The following is a 17,747-nucleotide window of genomic DNA, read 5'->3' as shown; positions in this document are numbered from 1 at the left end:
AAAAAGGAAAATTGTAAAACTTGTTTTCACAACCATTCTAACATAACATATTTTGAACTGTGAAAATGATTCAACTTATATTGTCCTAGACTCAAACAAAATGATTACATTTATCTACATATATATTACAAATATTTAATAAAAACTTAAAGTATTGATTTTGAATACCATATCTTCCACATTATTATGTAAAATGAAAGTAACATCTATAGAAGCACCTTTGAGGTACATATTTAATCCTCCACGCTGACATTTTAAACAGTGTCAAAATATCCTCTCTTTTACATTAACCAATGTTTATTTAAGTTGATTACTTACTAGGAAGGACAGACAACTTTGTCCCTTTGCCAAATATCAGCTTCCAGTTACTTCCAGTATTAGCACAGTCACAAACAGCTTTACACATACCTTCTAACTAAACAGGTAAATTTAAACATGTGCAATTATGTCATCTATTAGATCTATTAACCAGAGCATTAACATTCTACTCTTGATACATCAACTCTTGATATTATATTTTATATAATATGGATTTTGTTTCCCAATAAGTTATTTATAAAATAATCCATTAAAGGCTTTATAGGGAGACATATAATTTAAATATAAAGAGAGGCATCTGTAAAGTGCTTTACATCATTTTGAACTTTTAGAAATATGGAACTCAAAATATGACCTTCTTACCCTAAAAGAAATATGGTTTCTAACATTACATTGTATCCATTAACATAAGATAATAAGATGGCTAGGCTGATCCTATGATAGCCTTCTTATTGTGGTATCGGATGAATTTGAGTTGGATTTTATCCGGATTAATGCTTCCAATTAGATGAGAGATGAAAATGTAAGATAGATAAACTAGAAAATAAAGCTTATATGCCCTGAGATTTAAGTTTTTAAAAGCAAACTGGTTATAGTGTGAGGAACCATCAATCAAATGTTGGTCTGTGAAATACAAGACATCAGGGCAGAGAGACCATTGGAGTATTATGGCAACTGCACAACAAAATTAATACTTTCTTATACTTTTTTTTATAAAACTACTTTTTTATAACATGAAAGTATTCTGGATTATGGGCAAGAATGGCATAATTAACAAATACAACTGACTTATTTCATTTGAAGATGAATACATGGTTAATATGTGCAGAAAGATATTGTAATTGTTATACAGTTAAACTGTATTTTTAATGGGTAAAAGTATGGCAAGAAATTCTGTAATTCTTTAAGTCTGTAAGTCTTTTTAAGTATAGATATTGTAATCCTTGTGTTTTACTATAGACCACATTTCTACAATAAAACTCGATACTTTACACATGATATATATGTTTAAAAGAAAAACCTACAGGATTTTCTTATTTGCTTTGCAGGATAAAATATAAGATGATTTGAAGACAACTGATAATCATATTAAAGATTGTTACAACAACCACAAAGTGATGTGGCTACAACTCATAGGTTTATTAATTGCCACCATAAAAAAATTACATATCATGGTGAAATATATTTTTTTCTACATTAAACACATTTAACATCTAAATTGTGCTTTATTGACAACATATTGAAATTTGAAGCTTATAAAACAGCTGCAATCCTTATAAACAATAATTGAGAATCTTATCTTAAATCAACACAAAAGCCTACATATAACTGCATATCACAATTTCTAAAGATATTAAAAAAATATTGTGGAGCATTAATGGCCCATAAAGTAATGTAGTTTATTGTAGATGGGTAGAGTCTGACACAATATGAAAATATGTATTTTACGCTGAATTTATATATAATTTAATATTTCTGGTCATACACATGGCTGAGTGAATGAGTCATTTTCTTTCTTTCTTGTTAAGCAACTTTTTCCACTGACTGGTAAACTATAATGATAATGCTGAAAGATTGTGCATATATATTTTATGTGGCTAATACCAATTCTGTTTGATTCCAACTTATATTGTTGGGAAAGGAGTAAATATCCTACAGTTAGGTAAATACATTTGGGATTTATACATTTCAGAGTTATTTTCTTACTTACTGGGCTGAACTAAAAGGCTGGTTCCAGATCCAAAAATTACCTTCCTTCCACCTATATTCACACATAAAAAAAGGCCACTACAAAAACCCTGAGAGTCATTTGAAGGTATACCTACTGTGAAATAAATTAGATGAACATTATTTTTACTGACATACTTAGGACCACAATGCTATTTGCAACTAGACAACAGAAAAAGCTAAATTCCCCAGATTAATAATCTGGGCCTATATTACTATGTGTAGTTTAGGATACCTCATGGATTATTTGGTGCCATATTAATGAGAAACTATTATTGTTTAACCTTAGTCTGTTTTAGAGGACCATCTTATATTTGGACTACCTATTGTATCTACCTTGTTTCCTAAAATATCGGGAAGCAGGTCTCATTTTATATCATGTTTTATTTGTAGTAATTAAATACATAAATACATACAGATCATATGTGTTTTAAATAAACAACTACATTGTCATTCCTTTTACTTTCAAGAATGGTAATAAATTTAAAAAAATAAATCTACTGCTTTAAATAAAAATGTATGCATCTATTGAGTAGAAAGTAGAAAAACACTAGTCACATTTTGCCTTCAGGCTTTAAGATGATTTAGCCTGGTAGACATAACTGTTTCATAATATGCTGAAGAAATGTTGTCAGTGTTTTTTAGAATGTGCATCCTATATCCTAAAGAATTATGTTTTGAGCCTTGGTATTTGTATAAGAAATTTGTCATATAAGATTGGTATGTAGAAGGACAATACTTACTGGGGTACACAGTGAGCTGGGTCCCTGTGCCAAAGACCAGTTTATAATTGCCTCCAATCACACAGTCACAAATCTCTATACATAATCTCTGCTTGGTCTATATAAAGTTTTTCTTTTTTCTGTTTACTTCTCGCATTTTTTATATTTTGAAATGTGAAACATGTTTAACTCTTCTAGAAATTAGTATTATTTATCTTTTTACTATGACAATCTCCTTTATATGCAATTACGTTAATCCTTTTTTTATTGTTCAATTACGTTTTGTACATTAGATTTGATGGTCAAAGAGGCTTAAAGGTGGTGCTAACTTAAATTCCCTTTCTCTTCCAGGGAGAGTTTTTTAGTGAAGTTTTGAAAGTTTAACTGTCTGTGAGAAATCAGTTTAATTTATTATGATCCTTTAATTCCAGTCTTCAAGACTTACTAACAGGCCAGATTTTCAGAATTTCTGAACCACAGTAAATGTGATATAATTATTTGCTCCCTAGTTGTGCTTATTTAGTAACATGTACTCATACAAGGTAATCTAGAATAATTAACCTGTTAGTATGTCATGATGCAAGGAATGAAAGAACCCTGCCATAAATAATAAAAGAACTCATTTCTTTAAATATAACCTTTGAATCCTTTAACTTTTAACCTTCAAAGTCTATCTGTTAACCTGGTAAAAACAAAACATTATTTGTGCAATTTTTTTTCCATCTTAATTGTAAGTTATCGGTATGATATTACAAAAGTTAATTGAAATATAATTAATTTAACACGCAACACTATTCCTATGATGAAATTGTTGAACAGGATCTTACTTTATAATTTTGAGCAAACTGACAAATGAATACTAACTATACACTTACTGGGATTCACAATCAGGCGTGTACCTTTGCCAAAGATTTGCTTCCAGCCGACACCAGTATTAGCACAGTAACACATATAATTGCACAAACTATGCTTGCTCTGGCTGCATCTCAGCTACTATTGATTATTTTCATTGTTTTTTAGTTTCAGCCCTTGTATTTCATTCTGTAGCATTTACCTTAATATATTGCGTTTGTAAGACTCTTATGATATTTTATTAATGATAATATTGATATTGATTACAAATTAATCTTGTAACATAACCAAATAATAAGACAGTTGTAATAAGAATTTTATGGGGGAAAAAAGCAAAAGCATTTGAATGAATTAGACTTTTCCTGAAAAATATTGTATTAAGAAAATTAGCTTTATACTTTGTTACATATATGCTTAGAATGCATTGTTTACTATATGTATGCATTAACTTAAGGAATATCTTTATTACAGTACATCTGTCTTTTACACAGACTTTTTACATGATAATTATAGGATTATAATAAGTTTTATGGTCCTGAATTAAAGTAAGGGTCCTACACATTTCTTAATATGCTGTTTATCTTATTATCTTTAGGATTTATTAAAAGTATCATTAGTCAAAAACAACAGTTCACATATTTGTCTACTAGATTTCTTAAAATTCAATTTGAATTTGTACAGTAATTTATTAAACTTAATTTTTTATGGAAAAAAAATAAGACTGATTATAATATATGGACAAACACAGATTTGGATCTACTTAAATATGTAAACTGCTGGGTAGTTTTAGTAACATGTCCTTATGTGAGGATCAGTGAATTTCACAGTAACTTTTAGAACCTTTTTATACTGCTGATCAGATGATATATTATTTATATTACCTTGTAGATTGCTAGTGTAAGGGATCACAACATATTATGCTGTAAATAAAATATATTAGTGAAAAGCATCAGTGTCCATGCCTCAGAACACACAGAACAGAATTAATTGTCCTTATGGTTAATACTGTATAACATGCTATTATTATAAGCTGGCATTACCTTTTATCTTCACGATATGACCATTTCTTTAAAAACTCATCATATTATATAAAGATTGTTGTAAAATTATGACTTACTTGAGTGAACAATAAGATGTGTCCCTTTGCCAAAGACCAGCTTTATGTTGTTACTATTCACACAGTAAAAGGCACTAGTACATAAACCTTATTCTTCTGTGCAAAATAACAACAGAATAATAAGAGAAAACAAATTAAAAGCAAGGAAACATACATTACTTCATAATATTATATATACTTACTAGGTCTTACAGTTAACACGGTTCCCTTGCCAAATATAAGTTTATACCCTCCACTAGTATATACACAATGATTTATGCAATAACAAAAACAATCTTTCATAATTCACAATATTTAAGATATAAAATTGTGTATAATATGTTTTTTGTTAATATAATGCAATTATATATATATATATATATATATATATATACAGTATATATATATATATATATATATATATATATATATATATATATATATATATATATATATATATATATATATATAAATATATATATATATATATATATATATATATATATATATATATATATATATATATATATATATATATATACTGTGTATATAATATATATCTTTAAATATGTATATATATATATCCATGGGTCCCGGACGACTTAGAAATTGCACTGGGTTAAATGAAGCAGCACCCAGGTGGTAAATTTCCGTAGCTGGTTATTTAGCTGGTTGCTTGTTCCCGAGAGTGCACTTCTCTCTGTGGGCTTGATGATATAATCTTCGCCAGCTCAAACCTACTGAGTCCCTGTGAGTGGCAAGATGGCTCCTATTAAAAGTAATGAAGCTCGCTGGATAGGGAGACTTCACTCCTTAGTGCAAAGTTAGCAAGGAGCAGGGGGAGAACTTTAAAATTAAAATCCTGCAGCTAATATAACTCACATTATGCTGCTGTCTGCATAGAGCATCCTGCATTCACCTATATTTCAGTATGCACTTGTTTTTCTATTGGGGTTATAAGTGTTCGTATTGTTTTGAGAAAAGCTTGCCACCTTTTAGTTGGCGAGAAAAAACTGTGAGATCTGCAGTGTGAAAATCTTTATAGAATTGCGCTGGGATTAGAGAGACATTTTCATATACGCCCATGGAACGCCAATGTTCATCCCAATTTACGGAAAAAAAAACAATTATGCTTTGCATTTTGTATCTATACGTTCAAATTTCTGTGTGCTTTTTGCACATCCAGTGTACTACAATTACAATTTACGCTGTGCATATTTAATTTGATTTATTCCTGTGTAAATTACATACAAATTTTACTTTTTTGTTAACATTCGATTTTTGGTGAAGAATTTTGTTACGATTTTTGATGCATCTTAACAATACAAATTTTCCCTGCTTATTTTTGTGTGAATGGTTCAAATATTTGTTTTGTATGATGTTTAAAATACAAAATTTGTTGTGCAAATTACATTTAAAAATGCAGTATACGCCCCTTAGTGAGACACCCTGTTTTCAGGGTAAAAAGTGGCTTTAGATCATTCCACCAGAGAAATAATAATCTCGCCAGCTCAGAGAGCTTTCAGTCATTGAGCCCTGTATGTATTTAGCCTCCCTAAGGGAAAAATGGAAAACCAGACGTGGACTCCTTGCTCAGTGTGCTTAGAGAAATGTGGCTGCAACAATCATCTGGGGTTGCCTTTCAGGCACCATATAAACTTCAGCAGAACCATAATCCAGACTTAGGGGTCAATCACAATCATTTAGAAAAATGTATCAAATTATTTTTCTACAGAAAATCAACATTAAAATCTATGGGGAAGTTTGTAGATAAATTATTTTATATGTTTTTCTAATGGATTGAGATAGGACCCTAAGAAAGATTTCTGTCAAAGTAAAATTAATAAGAAACTCACAAAATACCATCAAAACATCTTAAAACTGCTTTTTGTTGTTTTTGATCTATAGCTGTAGAATTCCTAGTCCCTGTATATCATCTCCTACAGACTAAAATCTTTTTGAGGCATTGTACTTATGCAACCCCTAATCATACAAAATGCATTGGATTCATAAACACAAATTGGGTAATACTGGGTAAGACAATAGAAAGTAATCTATTATAATAAACTTGTTGTTTTGTAATCTTATTACATTACAGTTGTCAAATTAAAACATTATTGTACTATAGCCTTGATATTACAAATGTAATGCTATATGTATATTAAGCACTATAGCTTATTATTGTATTAGATTAAACGAAAATATTATGCACTAAGAACTTATCTAAGACTGGATAATGAATCATACATGATCCCCAAACAAAATTATTGCTGATGTATAAATACTTAAAGTTTTGTGTAAATTATAACTTGTTTCTGAAAAAGTATTTTATATTTTTTGTAAGATATGTATATTGATAATTTGTAGGTTTATAGCTGCATGCATTTTATTAATGGTGTATGTGATAACCTAGGTACTTACTTGGTATAACTGTTAACATTGTCCCTTTTCCAAATATAAGCTTGTTGTTGCCATAATCACACAGTGATATATAAGCTTGCAAAAAACACCTTCTTTTGAATTTAAAGAGACATGAAACCCAAACATTTTCTTTCTTGATTTAAAACAACTTTCTAATTTACTTCTATTATCTAATCTGTTTCATTCTCTTGGTATCATTTGTTGAAGGAGCAGCAATGCACTAATGGTTTCTAACTGAACACATGGGTGAGCCAATCACAATCAATATATATATATATGCAGCCACCAATCAACAGCTATAACCTAGGTTCTCTGCTGCCCCTGAGCTTGCCTAGATTAACCTCTCAGCAAAGGATAACAAGAGAAGGAAGCAAATTAAATAATAGAAGTAAATTGGAAAGTTGTTTAAAATTGTACTCTCTATCTGAATCATGAAAGAAAAATGTTGGGTTTCATGTCCATTTTAAGTAAAATTATAGGTCAAATGACTTGCAGAACCTGACCTGTCTAATATAACAATGAACCCTTAAACACACAGTAGGCTTGTGTTTGCTGCTCCTTTTTTTGTTTTAAAGTCAAGTTCCACATTAATGGATCTAGGTATGATTTACATAGCTCATAGAAAATATAACCTTCAAATAGACTTGACATTTCATGTATGTTTAAAGCTGTGTGTATTGATAATCAGGAAACATAAATTTTTGTATATTGAATTTTGAAATTTGTTTAATAGATCTTAATTTTCTTTCCAGGTGAAGAAAACCAACCAGGTTATTTCAGCTAGTATCATTAATTATGTGATTGGCTTATAACCATGGTACCAAATTTGTAAAGATCGGCTAAAGGCCTCAAGGAAAATGGTGATTATTATAAATGTATGTTTTTAACTCTGCCATAATTACAGTTGTCAAATGCATTATAATCAATCAATTTAAACCACTTTTTTTGTAATAAAACCATTTTCATTGCACTTTTTTATTGTATGTATCTCAAACAGATTATTATGACTTACTTTGAATAACATTTAAGTTTGTTCCAGTCCCAAAGATCAGCCTTCCATAGCCTGTGCCAGTATTCACACATTCACAACAAACTTTACACAAACCCAGGTGCACTAAAAGTGGCACAAATACCAGATGCTAATATAAGTCTTAAACATTCTCATTCCTAGCAGCTTTGTTAGGGAATTCTAAATAGAAATAACAAAAGCCAATATTTATAGATTTTTGAATTGCAACTGAACAAATCATTTGGGCCAGATTACAAGTGGCAGCATATTTGTTTATTTATTTTTTTAATTAGAAAGTATAATGCCCTCTATTTTGAGGGCATGTGGGGCACTTTTAAAAAATTAACCAGAGATCGGATCAGGAGCTCGTGGTAGCAACAACCAGTCATTTGTACCTGGTTAATTATTGCGCGCCCACAAATGGGCAAATTTGCAGGCGTGCAATACTTTAGCGCTCCACTTTTAATCTAGCCCTTAGTATTAATTATATTATGTGATCAAAGAATGTAGAAAACCTAATAAAATATATTGACATCACACAAAAGTCACAAAAAATATCTACTTAAACTAACATTTTCAAATTAAATCATAATTCTAAAATCTTCACTTGAAGTTAACAGTTCAGCTGAAGCAAACATTTTTTTTCTCCAAATAATTAAGAGTTTTATAACGCTAATGAGGGAATATATCAGTATTCTGGATTTGATTTTATCTATATATCAGACCTATGACTTTCATATGATTCCACTTTGTATGTGCAAATTAAATAGTCAGGGCTTACCTGAGAATGTTCTCTTATTAACTATGTATGTCTAGGAAATAGATGACTATTTTATATTGGTGACAATATTTGGGTTTAAAGATGATCTGTATATAATAACATGTTTACAATATCATGATACAGTATATATGAGAGAGATTCTGGTAACTACAACTTTTTTTTTTCTTTTCTTAGAAATTTAATTTAATTTGGTGCCTTGTTGGATATAATTATATACTGTCTTGTCAACCATGGTTATTTTTCTTTTGCTCTGTTTCTGTTGTTTTCAGGACTTGTTAGTATCATATGCTAGTCTTTCACTTAGTATTTTTCTATAAAGGGTACACTTACATATATGTTAATTGATTCTACGGTCCAGTTAATACAGTATGCGCTGTATTGGACTTGATAGGTGGGCTAATGTATCACCTTTGTTGTGCAGCTATTGTACCACTCAACTTACAAATCAGTTTGATGGACGCTATTTCTGTATGTTATGATATCAGTGGTATTGATTGGTTTGCTGTATTATTTCTGTATGTACCATATTTGGAATTTCAATAAATATTTATTACATTTAAAAAAAATTAAGGATTAAAGGGAAGAATTGTTTATAAATACTCACTTGGATTCACAGTTAGCTGTGTTCCTGAGCCAAAAGTGTATCTGTAGCCAACATTCACACAACAGCATAATGCTTTACATGAAATGTTCTGACATGATTTCTATTTGGACAGTACAGCTGAATATATAGATGAGTGAAAAAATGTTTAAGAATAAATAATATTAACTTTGATTAAAACAATAAACTACCTGTAAATAACAGCCATTTAAATAATCCAACATAAGCAAAAATGCTTTCCAATTCTCTTCAATATTCTTATTTCTTTCATGTAATTAACAAGAGTCCATGAGCTAGTGACGTAAGGGATATACATTCCTACCAGGAGGGGCAAAGTTTCCCAAACCTTAAAATGCCTATAAATACACCCCTCACCACACCCACAAATCAGTTTTACAAACTTTGCCTCCAAGGGAGGTGGTGAAGTAAGTTTGTGCTAGATTCTACGTTGATATGCGCTCCGCAGCAAGTTGGAGCCCGGTTTTCCTCTCAGCGTGCAGTGAATGTCAGAGGGATGTGAGGAGAGTATTGCCTATTGAATGCAGTGATCTCCTTCTACGGGGTCTATTTCATAAGGTTCTCTGTTATCGGTCATAGAGATTCATCTCTTACCTCCCTTTTCAGATCGACGATATACTCTTATATTTACCATTTCCTCTACTGATTCTCGTTTCAGTACTGGTTTGGCTTTCTACAAACATGTAGATGAGTGTCCTGGGGTAAGTAAGTCTTATTTTCTGTGACACTCTAAGCTATGGTTGGGCACTTTATTTATAAAGTTCTAAATATATGTATTCAAACATTTATTTGCCTTGACTCAGAATGTTCAACTTTCCTTATTTCCAGACAGTCAGTTTCATATTTGGGATTATGCTTTAAATTATCATATTTTTTCTTACCTCAAAAATTTGACTTTTTTCCCTGTGGGCTGTTAGGCTCGCGGGGGCTGAAAATGCTTCATTTTATTGCGTCATTCTTGGCGCGGATTTTTTTGGCGCAAAAATTCTTTTCCGTTTCCGGCGTCAAAAATGTCGGCGTTCCGGATGTGGCGTCATTTTTGGCGCCAAAAGCATTTAGGCGCCAAATAATGTGGGCGTCTTATTTGGCGCCAAAAAAATATGGGCGTCGCTTTTGTCTCCACATTATTTCAGTCTCATTTTTCATTTGCTTCTGGTTGCTAGAAGCTTGATGTTTGGCATTTTTTTCCCATTCCTGAAACTGTCTTATAAGGAATTTGATCTATTTTGCTTTATATGTTGTTTTTTCTCTTACATATTGCAAGATGTCTCACGTTGCATCTGAGCCAGAAGATACTACAGGAAAACCACTGCCTGCTGGATCTACCAAAGCTAAGTGTATCTGCTGTAAACTTTTGGTAGCTATTCCTCCAGCTGTTGTTTGTAATAATTGTCATGACAAACTTGTTAAAGCAGATAATATTTCCTTTAGTGATGTACCATTGCCTGTTGCAGTTCCCTCAACATCTAAGGTGCAGAATGTTCCTGATAACATAAGAGATTTTGTTTCTGAATCCATAAAGAAGGCTTTGTCTGTTATTTCTCCTTCTAGTAAACGTAAAAAGTCTTTTAAATCTTCTCTCTCTACAGATGAATTTTTAAATGAACACCATCATTCTGATTCTTTGGACTCTTCTGGTTCAGAGGATTCTGTCTCAGAGATTGATGCTGATAAATCTTCATATTTATTTAAGATGGAATTTATTCGCTCTTTACTTAAAGAAGTATTAATTGCTTTAGAAATAGAGGATTCTAGTCCTCTTGATACTAATTCTATACGTTTGGATAAGGTTTTTAAAGCTCCTGCGGTTATTCCAGAAGTCTTTCCTGTTCCTAATGCTATTTCTGCAGTAATTGCTAAGGAATGGGATAAATTGGGTAATTCATTTACTCCTTCTAAACGTTTTAAGCAATTATATCCTGTTCCGCCTGACAGGTTAGAATTTTGGGACAAAATCCCTAAAGTTGATGGGGCTATTTCTACCCTTGCTAAACGTACTACCATTCCTACGTCAGATGGTACCTCGTTTAAGGATCCTTTAGATAGAAAAATTGAATCTTTTCTAAGAAAAGCCTGATCCTTCGTCCTCAGGAGCAGTTTCAGTTTGGAAACCATCTCCAGTCTGGAATAAATCCAAGCCTGCTAGAAAGGCAAAGCCTGCTTCTAAGTTCACATGAAGGTACGGCCCTCATTCCAGTTCAGCTGGTAGGGGGCAGGTTACGTTTTTTCAAAGAAATTTGGATCAATTCTGTTCACAATCTTTGGATTCAGAACATTGTTTCAGAAGGGTACAGAATTGGTTTCAAGATGAGACCTCCTGCAAAGAGATTTTTTCTTTCCCATGTCCCAGTAAATCCAGTGAAAGCTCAAGCATTTCTGAATTGTGTTTCAGATCTAGAGTTGGCTGGAGTAATTATGCCAGTTCCAGTTCTGGAACAGGGGATGGGGTTTTATTCAAATCTCTTCATTGTACCAAAGAAGGAGAATTCCTTCAGACCAGTTCTGGATCTAAAATTATTGAATCGTTATGTAAGGATACCAACATTCAAGATGGTAACTGTAAGGACTATATTGCCTTTTGTTCAGCAAGGGAATTATATGTCCACAATAGATTTACAGGATGCATATCTGCATATTCCGATTCATCCAGATCATTATCAGTTCCTGAGATTCTCTTTTCTAGACAAGCATTACCAATTTGTGGCTCTACCGTTTGGCCTTGCTACAGCTCCAAGAATTTTCACAAAGATTCTCGGTGCCCTTCTGTCTGTAATCAGAGAACAGGGTATTGTGGTATTTCCTTATTTGGACGATATCTTGGTACTTGCTCCGTCTTTAAATTTAGCAGAGTCTCATACGAATCGACTTGTGTTGTTTCTTCAAGATCATGGTTGGAGGATCAATTTACCAAAAAGTTCTTTGATTCCTCAAACAAGGGTAACCTTTCTGGGTTTCCAGATAGATTCAGTGTCCATGACTTTGTCTTTAACAGACAAGAGACGTCTAAAATTGATTACAGCCTGTCGAAACCTTCAGTCTCAATCATTCCCTTCGGTAGCCTTATGCATGGAAATTCTAGGTCTTATGACTGCTGCATCGGACGCGATCCCCTTTGCTCGTTTTCACATGCGACCTCTTCAGCTCTGTATGCTGAACCAATGGTGCAGGGATTACACGAAGATATATCAATTAATATCTTTAAAACCGATTGTTCGGCACTCTCTAACGTGGTGGACAGATCACCATCGTTTAATTCAGGGGGCTTCTTTTGTTCTTCCGACCTGGACTGTAATTTCAACAGATGCAAGTCTCACAGGTTGGGGAGCTGTGTGGGGATCTCTGACGGCACAAGGAGTTTGGGAATCTCAGGAGGTGAGATTACCGATCAATATCTTGGAACTCCGTGCAGTTTTCAGAGCTCTTCAGTTTTGGCCTCTTCTGAAGAGAGAATCGTTCATTTGTTTTCAGACAGACAATGTCACAACTGTGGCATACATCAATCATCAAGGAGGGACTCACAGTCCTCTGGCTATGAAAGAAGTATCTCGAATTTTGGTTTGGGCGGAATCCAGCTCCTGTCTAATCTCTGCGGTTCATATCCCAGGTGTAGACAATTGGGAAGCGGATTATCTCAGTCGCCAAACGTTGCATCCGGGCGAATGGTCTCTTCACCCAGAGGTATTTCTTCAGATTGTTCAATTGTGGGGGCTCCCAGAGATAGATCTGATGGCCTCTCATCTAAACAAGAAACTTCCCAGGTATCTGTCCAGATCCCGGGATCCTCAGGCGGAGGCAGTGGATGCATTATCACTTCCTTGGAAGTATCATCCTGCCTATATCTTTCCGCCTCTAGTTCTTCTTCCAAGAGTAATCTCCAAGATTCTGAGGGAATGCTCGTTTGTTCTGCTAATAGCTCCGGCATGGCCTCACAGGTTTTGGTATGCGGATCTTGTCCAGATGGCATCTTGCCAGCCATGGACTCTTCCGTTAAGACCAGACCTTCTGTCACAAGGTCCTTTTTTCCATCCGGATCTGAAATCCTTAAATTTAAAGGTATGGAGATTGAACGCTTGATTCTTGGTCATAGAGGTTTCTCTGACTCCGTGATTAATACTATGTTACAGGCTCGTAAATCTGTATCTCGAGAGATATATTATAGAGTCTGGAAGACTTATATTTCTTGGTGTCTTTCTCATCATTTTTCTTGGCATTCTTTTAGAATACCGAGAATTTTACAGTTTCTTCAGGATGGTTTAGATAAGGGTTTGTCCGCAAGTTCTTTGAAAGGACAAATCTCCGCTCTTTCTGTTCTTTTTCACAGAAAGATTGCTATTCTTCCTGATATTCATTGTTTTGTACAAGCTTTGGTTCGTATAAAACCTGTCATTAAGTCAATTTCTCCTCCTTGGAGTTTGAATTTGGTTCTGGGAGCTCTTCAAGCTCCTCCGTTTGAACCTATGCATTCATTGGACATTAAATTACTTTCTTGGAAAGTTTTGTTCCTTTTGGCCATCTCTTCTGCTAGAAGAGTTTCTGAATTATCTGCTCTTTCGTGTGAGTCTCCTTTTCTGATTTTTCATCAGGATAAGGCGGTGTTGCGAACTTCTTTTGAATTTTTACCTAAAGTTGTGAATTCCAACAACATTAGTAGAGAACTTGTGGTTCCTTCATTATGTCCTAATCCTAAGAATTCTAAGGAGAAATCATTGCATTCTTTGGATGTTGTTAGAGCTTTGAAATATTATGTTGAAGCTACGAAATCTTTCCGTAAGACTTCTAGTCTATTTGTTATCTTTTCCGGTTCTAGGAAAGGCCAGAAAGCGTCTGCCATTTCTTTGGCATCTTGGTTGAAATCTTTAATTCATCTTGCCTATGTTGAGTCGGGTAAAATTCCGCCTCAAAGAATTACAGCTCATTCTACTAGGTCAGTATCTACTTCCTGGGCGTTTAGGAATGAAGCTTCGGTTGACCAGATCTGCAAAGCAGCAACTTGGTCCTCTTTGCATACTTTTACTAAATTCTACCATTTTGATGTATTTTCTTCTTCTGAAGCAGTTTTTGGTAGAAAAGTTCTTCAGGCAGCGGTTTCAGTTTGAATCTTCTGCTTATGTTTTTTGTTAAACTTTATTTTGGGTGTGGATTATTTTCAGCAGGAATTGGCTGTCTTTATTTTATCCCTCCCTCTCTAGTGACTCTTGTGTGGAAAGATCCACATCTTGGGTAGTCATTATCCCTTACGTCACTAGCTCATGGACTCTTGTTAATTACATGAAAGAAAACATAATTTATGTAAGAACTTACCTGATAAATTCATTTCTTTCATATTAACAAGAGTCCATGAGGCCCGCCCTTTTTTGTGGTGGTTATGATTTTTTTGTATAAAGCACAATTATTCCAATTCCTTATTTTATATGCTTCGCACTTTTTTTCTTATCACCCCACTTCTTGGCTATTCGTTAAACTGATTTGTGGGTGTGGTGAGGGGTGTATTTATAGGCATTTTAAGGTTTGGGAAACTTTGCCTCTCCTGGTAGGAATGTATATCCCTTACGTCACTAGCTCATGGACTCTTGTTAATATGAAAGAAATGAATTTATCAGGTAAGTTCTTACATAAATTATGTTTTTAATACCTCAAATTTTAATTACAAGCTTACTAATTAGGTGAATTTACTATTTGGAAAACAAAATCCACACTTAGCAATGAAGATGGTAAGAATCTCCCAAGGCGTAATTAATAGGGAGTAATAGAGACAGGGGAGAGCTCTCACTTTAACAGATGTACAGTATAGCTTCTTTTGTGTTACTAATTAGATTAATAGTTGTGAAGAGAATTAGTGTGGCATTTTATCTGTATTCTAATGTAAGTCTGTACTAATGTACTCGGGTGCTAGCTTACACAAGATTATTATTTTTTTATTTATTTAAATAACGTGTCTTTTAGCAGCTGATGCATACACTTTACCTTATTAATATACATTACGCTTGTAAGAGTAAAGGTATAAAGACTTACTTGCGGTCACAATCAGATTGGTCCCTTTTCCAAAAACAAGTTTACTGATGCCAGAAGTACACAGTCATCACCATCTCTACAAAAACATAGGAACTCCAACATTTCAAGCATCCTGTACTATTATCAGAGAGACCATTTTATTCTATCACATACAAGACTGAAACACATTGATAAAGACAGAAATCCTGAGAGAAAGAGACCGTTATACTGGAAGTAAAAAAAATAAACTTCTGATTCCGATAGAGTGCGCAATATTACAAAAAAAAAGTTTATTGTCAAATTTTCTTTCCATAAGATTATACTGAGTTAAGTACATGTCTTGAGCACCATACTGCAGCGGTGTTTGCAACAATAGTTGTAATAATACATATAGTGACCAGGACACATGCATATTTTTTAGCCTACCTAGGTATTCTGTCACTCTCTATCTCAATAATGCAATTTTAATACTGACTTATTTGTCCTTTTAAATTACTCAAGGTTCATCACAGAGGTTGCATTAATACCCGTCCTAAATTATATAATCGTTTCAAAACTAGATTTCAGTGCCTGCATTCATGAGGCAATATGGATTGTGACACTGATAATATGTAATATTTTAATGGGTTGGAGAGAGAATGTCTCTATTGCACATCCCCATTTTGGTTTTTTAAACCTAATTTCAAACTACCAAAGTGTCACTGCGACCACGAATATAAGCTGGTATTCTTTTTTTTACTTTTATTAATAAAACATATCACATAAGGGGACAGTAATATAAACCTCTTCTACACTGTGCCAAAGCAAAGGAATATAGCTGCAACTACAATTTAAAGGCTGAAATGTAAGTCTAAGGTTAGCTGTACAAATATTCAATTGATTAGTATCTCAGGACTGAATTATCCTTCTCACTCTGTACAATTTATCCTGACTTTAAAGTTTAAAAAACAAAAACCATTGATTCAATCAAGCAAGCATTCAGTAAATCATTCTAAAGAAGAGAAACAAGCTTTATATCTGAAGTTAAAGCCTTCACCCTAAGTTACAATTTATGATGTGGGAAAATGTATTTTTAATGCATATGAAACAGCAGCACCACCACAAAACTATGGAATAGATTCTATTCTAGCTGAAAAACTTCACACATAATTTATATCCACAAATTCCCATAGGCCTTTAATTGAGAAAAATAATGACAATCTTTAAAGTTGGCAATCTAACCTCATATTATTCCCTATTTTGCTGTTTTAAGAGCATTGTCTGTTGAATTTAAGATGGTTTTTGAGTCATGGAAACATACACAGACCCTTATTCTGAATATAATGCACTTACTTGGTATCACTACTAACTTTGTCCCGGAGCCAAAGGTAAGTTTTGTGCCGGCTGTATTGACACAGTATGTCTCCCCTTAACAAAAACAGGAACATCCAATGCCAAGAATATAGCACAGCCATCCACATATTTACTTTTAACTGAATTCATTTTATTCCAAGTTGTAGAACTGTATCAGGGAGTTCAGCCATTATTTAAAATTCTCAAAAACAGTAAAATATAATTTATCTTACAATTGTTTGGACTATGCCTTTGTTCATCAAACAGGCAATAAAGTTTGTTCACACAAATCTTTATTTCAATTTTGTTTCTATAATTAGTTTATCTAGTTTATTTTGGTATGAAAGAAAGGACATTATATGGACTCTCTGCATCTCAGTCTAGTCAGTCTAAACAGGCATCTGTTCCAAAACACCAACTTCATGACCAAGCACATGGAAATATTTTTGTGCAAAAAAAGGTCTAAGTGAATGTCTTCCAGAATATTTTTTATTTAAACGGACATTAACTTAAAATTAAACATGCAAAAATATGTTTTTAAGGAAAATAACACACCATTTCAATATCAATTAATTATTTAATAATATTTCTAAGCTTAGATGATGTGAAGTGTCTACTATGTACTTTGATAGGTGCAGTTTTCACGATCCAGCTACATTCTACTGAGTGGTTGCTTAGATTACTGTAGAAGCTCATTTAACATTATCTCTATCTCACCATAATAAAAGGTGACAAGATAGGCATGTATTTCTTGACTGCTATTAATTTGGAAAACCATGCAAAATGTGCTAACAAAATGAAAGTTTTAAAACATTTAATTTACATTTAGATATTTTGTAATGTGTTGCCATGGGGACCCTCCCAAAAAATCTGAAAAA

At 33.1% G+C, this 17,747-nt stretch overlaps 1 gene segment (V, D, J or C); it reads right to left on the bottom strand.

The window, feature by feature from the left end:
• Positions 1-17,747, bottom strand: part of LOC128647129 (T cell receptor alpha chain constant-like) — a gene marked incomplete at its 5' end in the record, with an annotated part of 112,775 nt that overhangs the window by 26,182 nt on the left and 68,846 nt on the right. The window contains 1 exon segment of the C gene segment in view: positions 319-415. Coding sequence covers positions 319-415 — 97 coding nt within the window.

Source organism: Bombina bombina, chromosome 2 (assembly GCF_027579735.1).
Source record: "Bombina bombina isolate aBomBom1 chromosome 2, aBomBom1.pri, whole genome shotgun sequence".
NCBI lineage: Eukaryota > Metazoa > Chordata > Amphibia > Anura > Bombinatoridae > Bombina > Bombina bombina.
The sequence above is the reverse complement of the archived record's forward strand: the minus strand, read 5'-3'. Positions and strand labels throughout refer to the sequence as shown.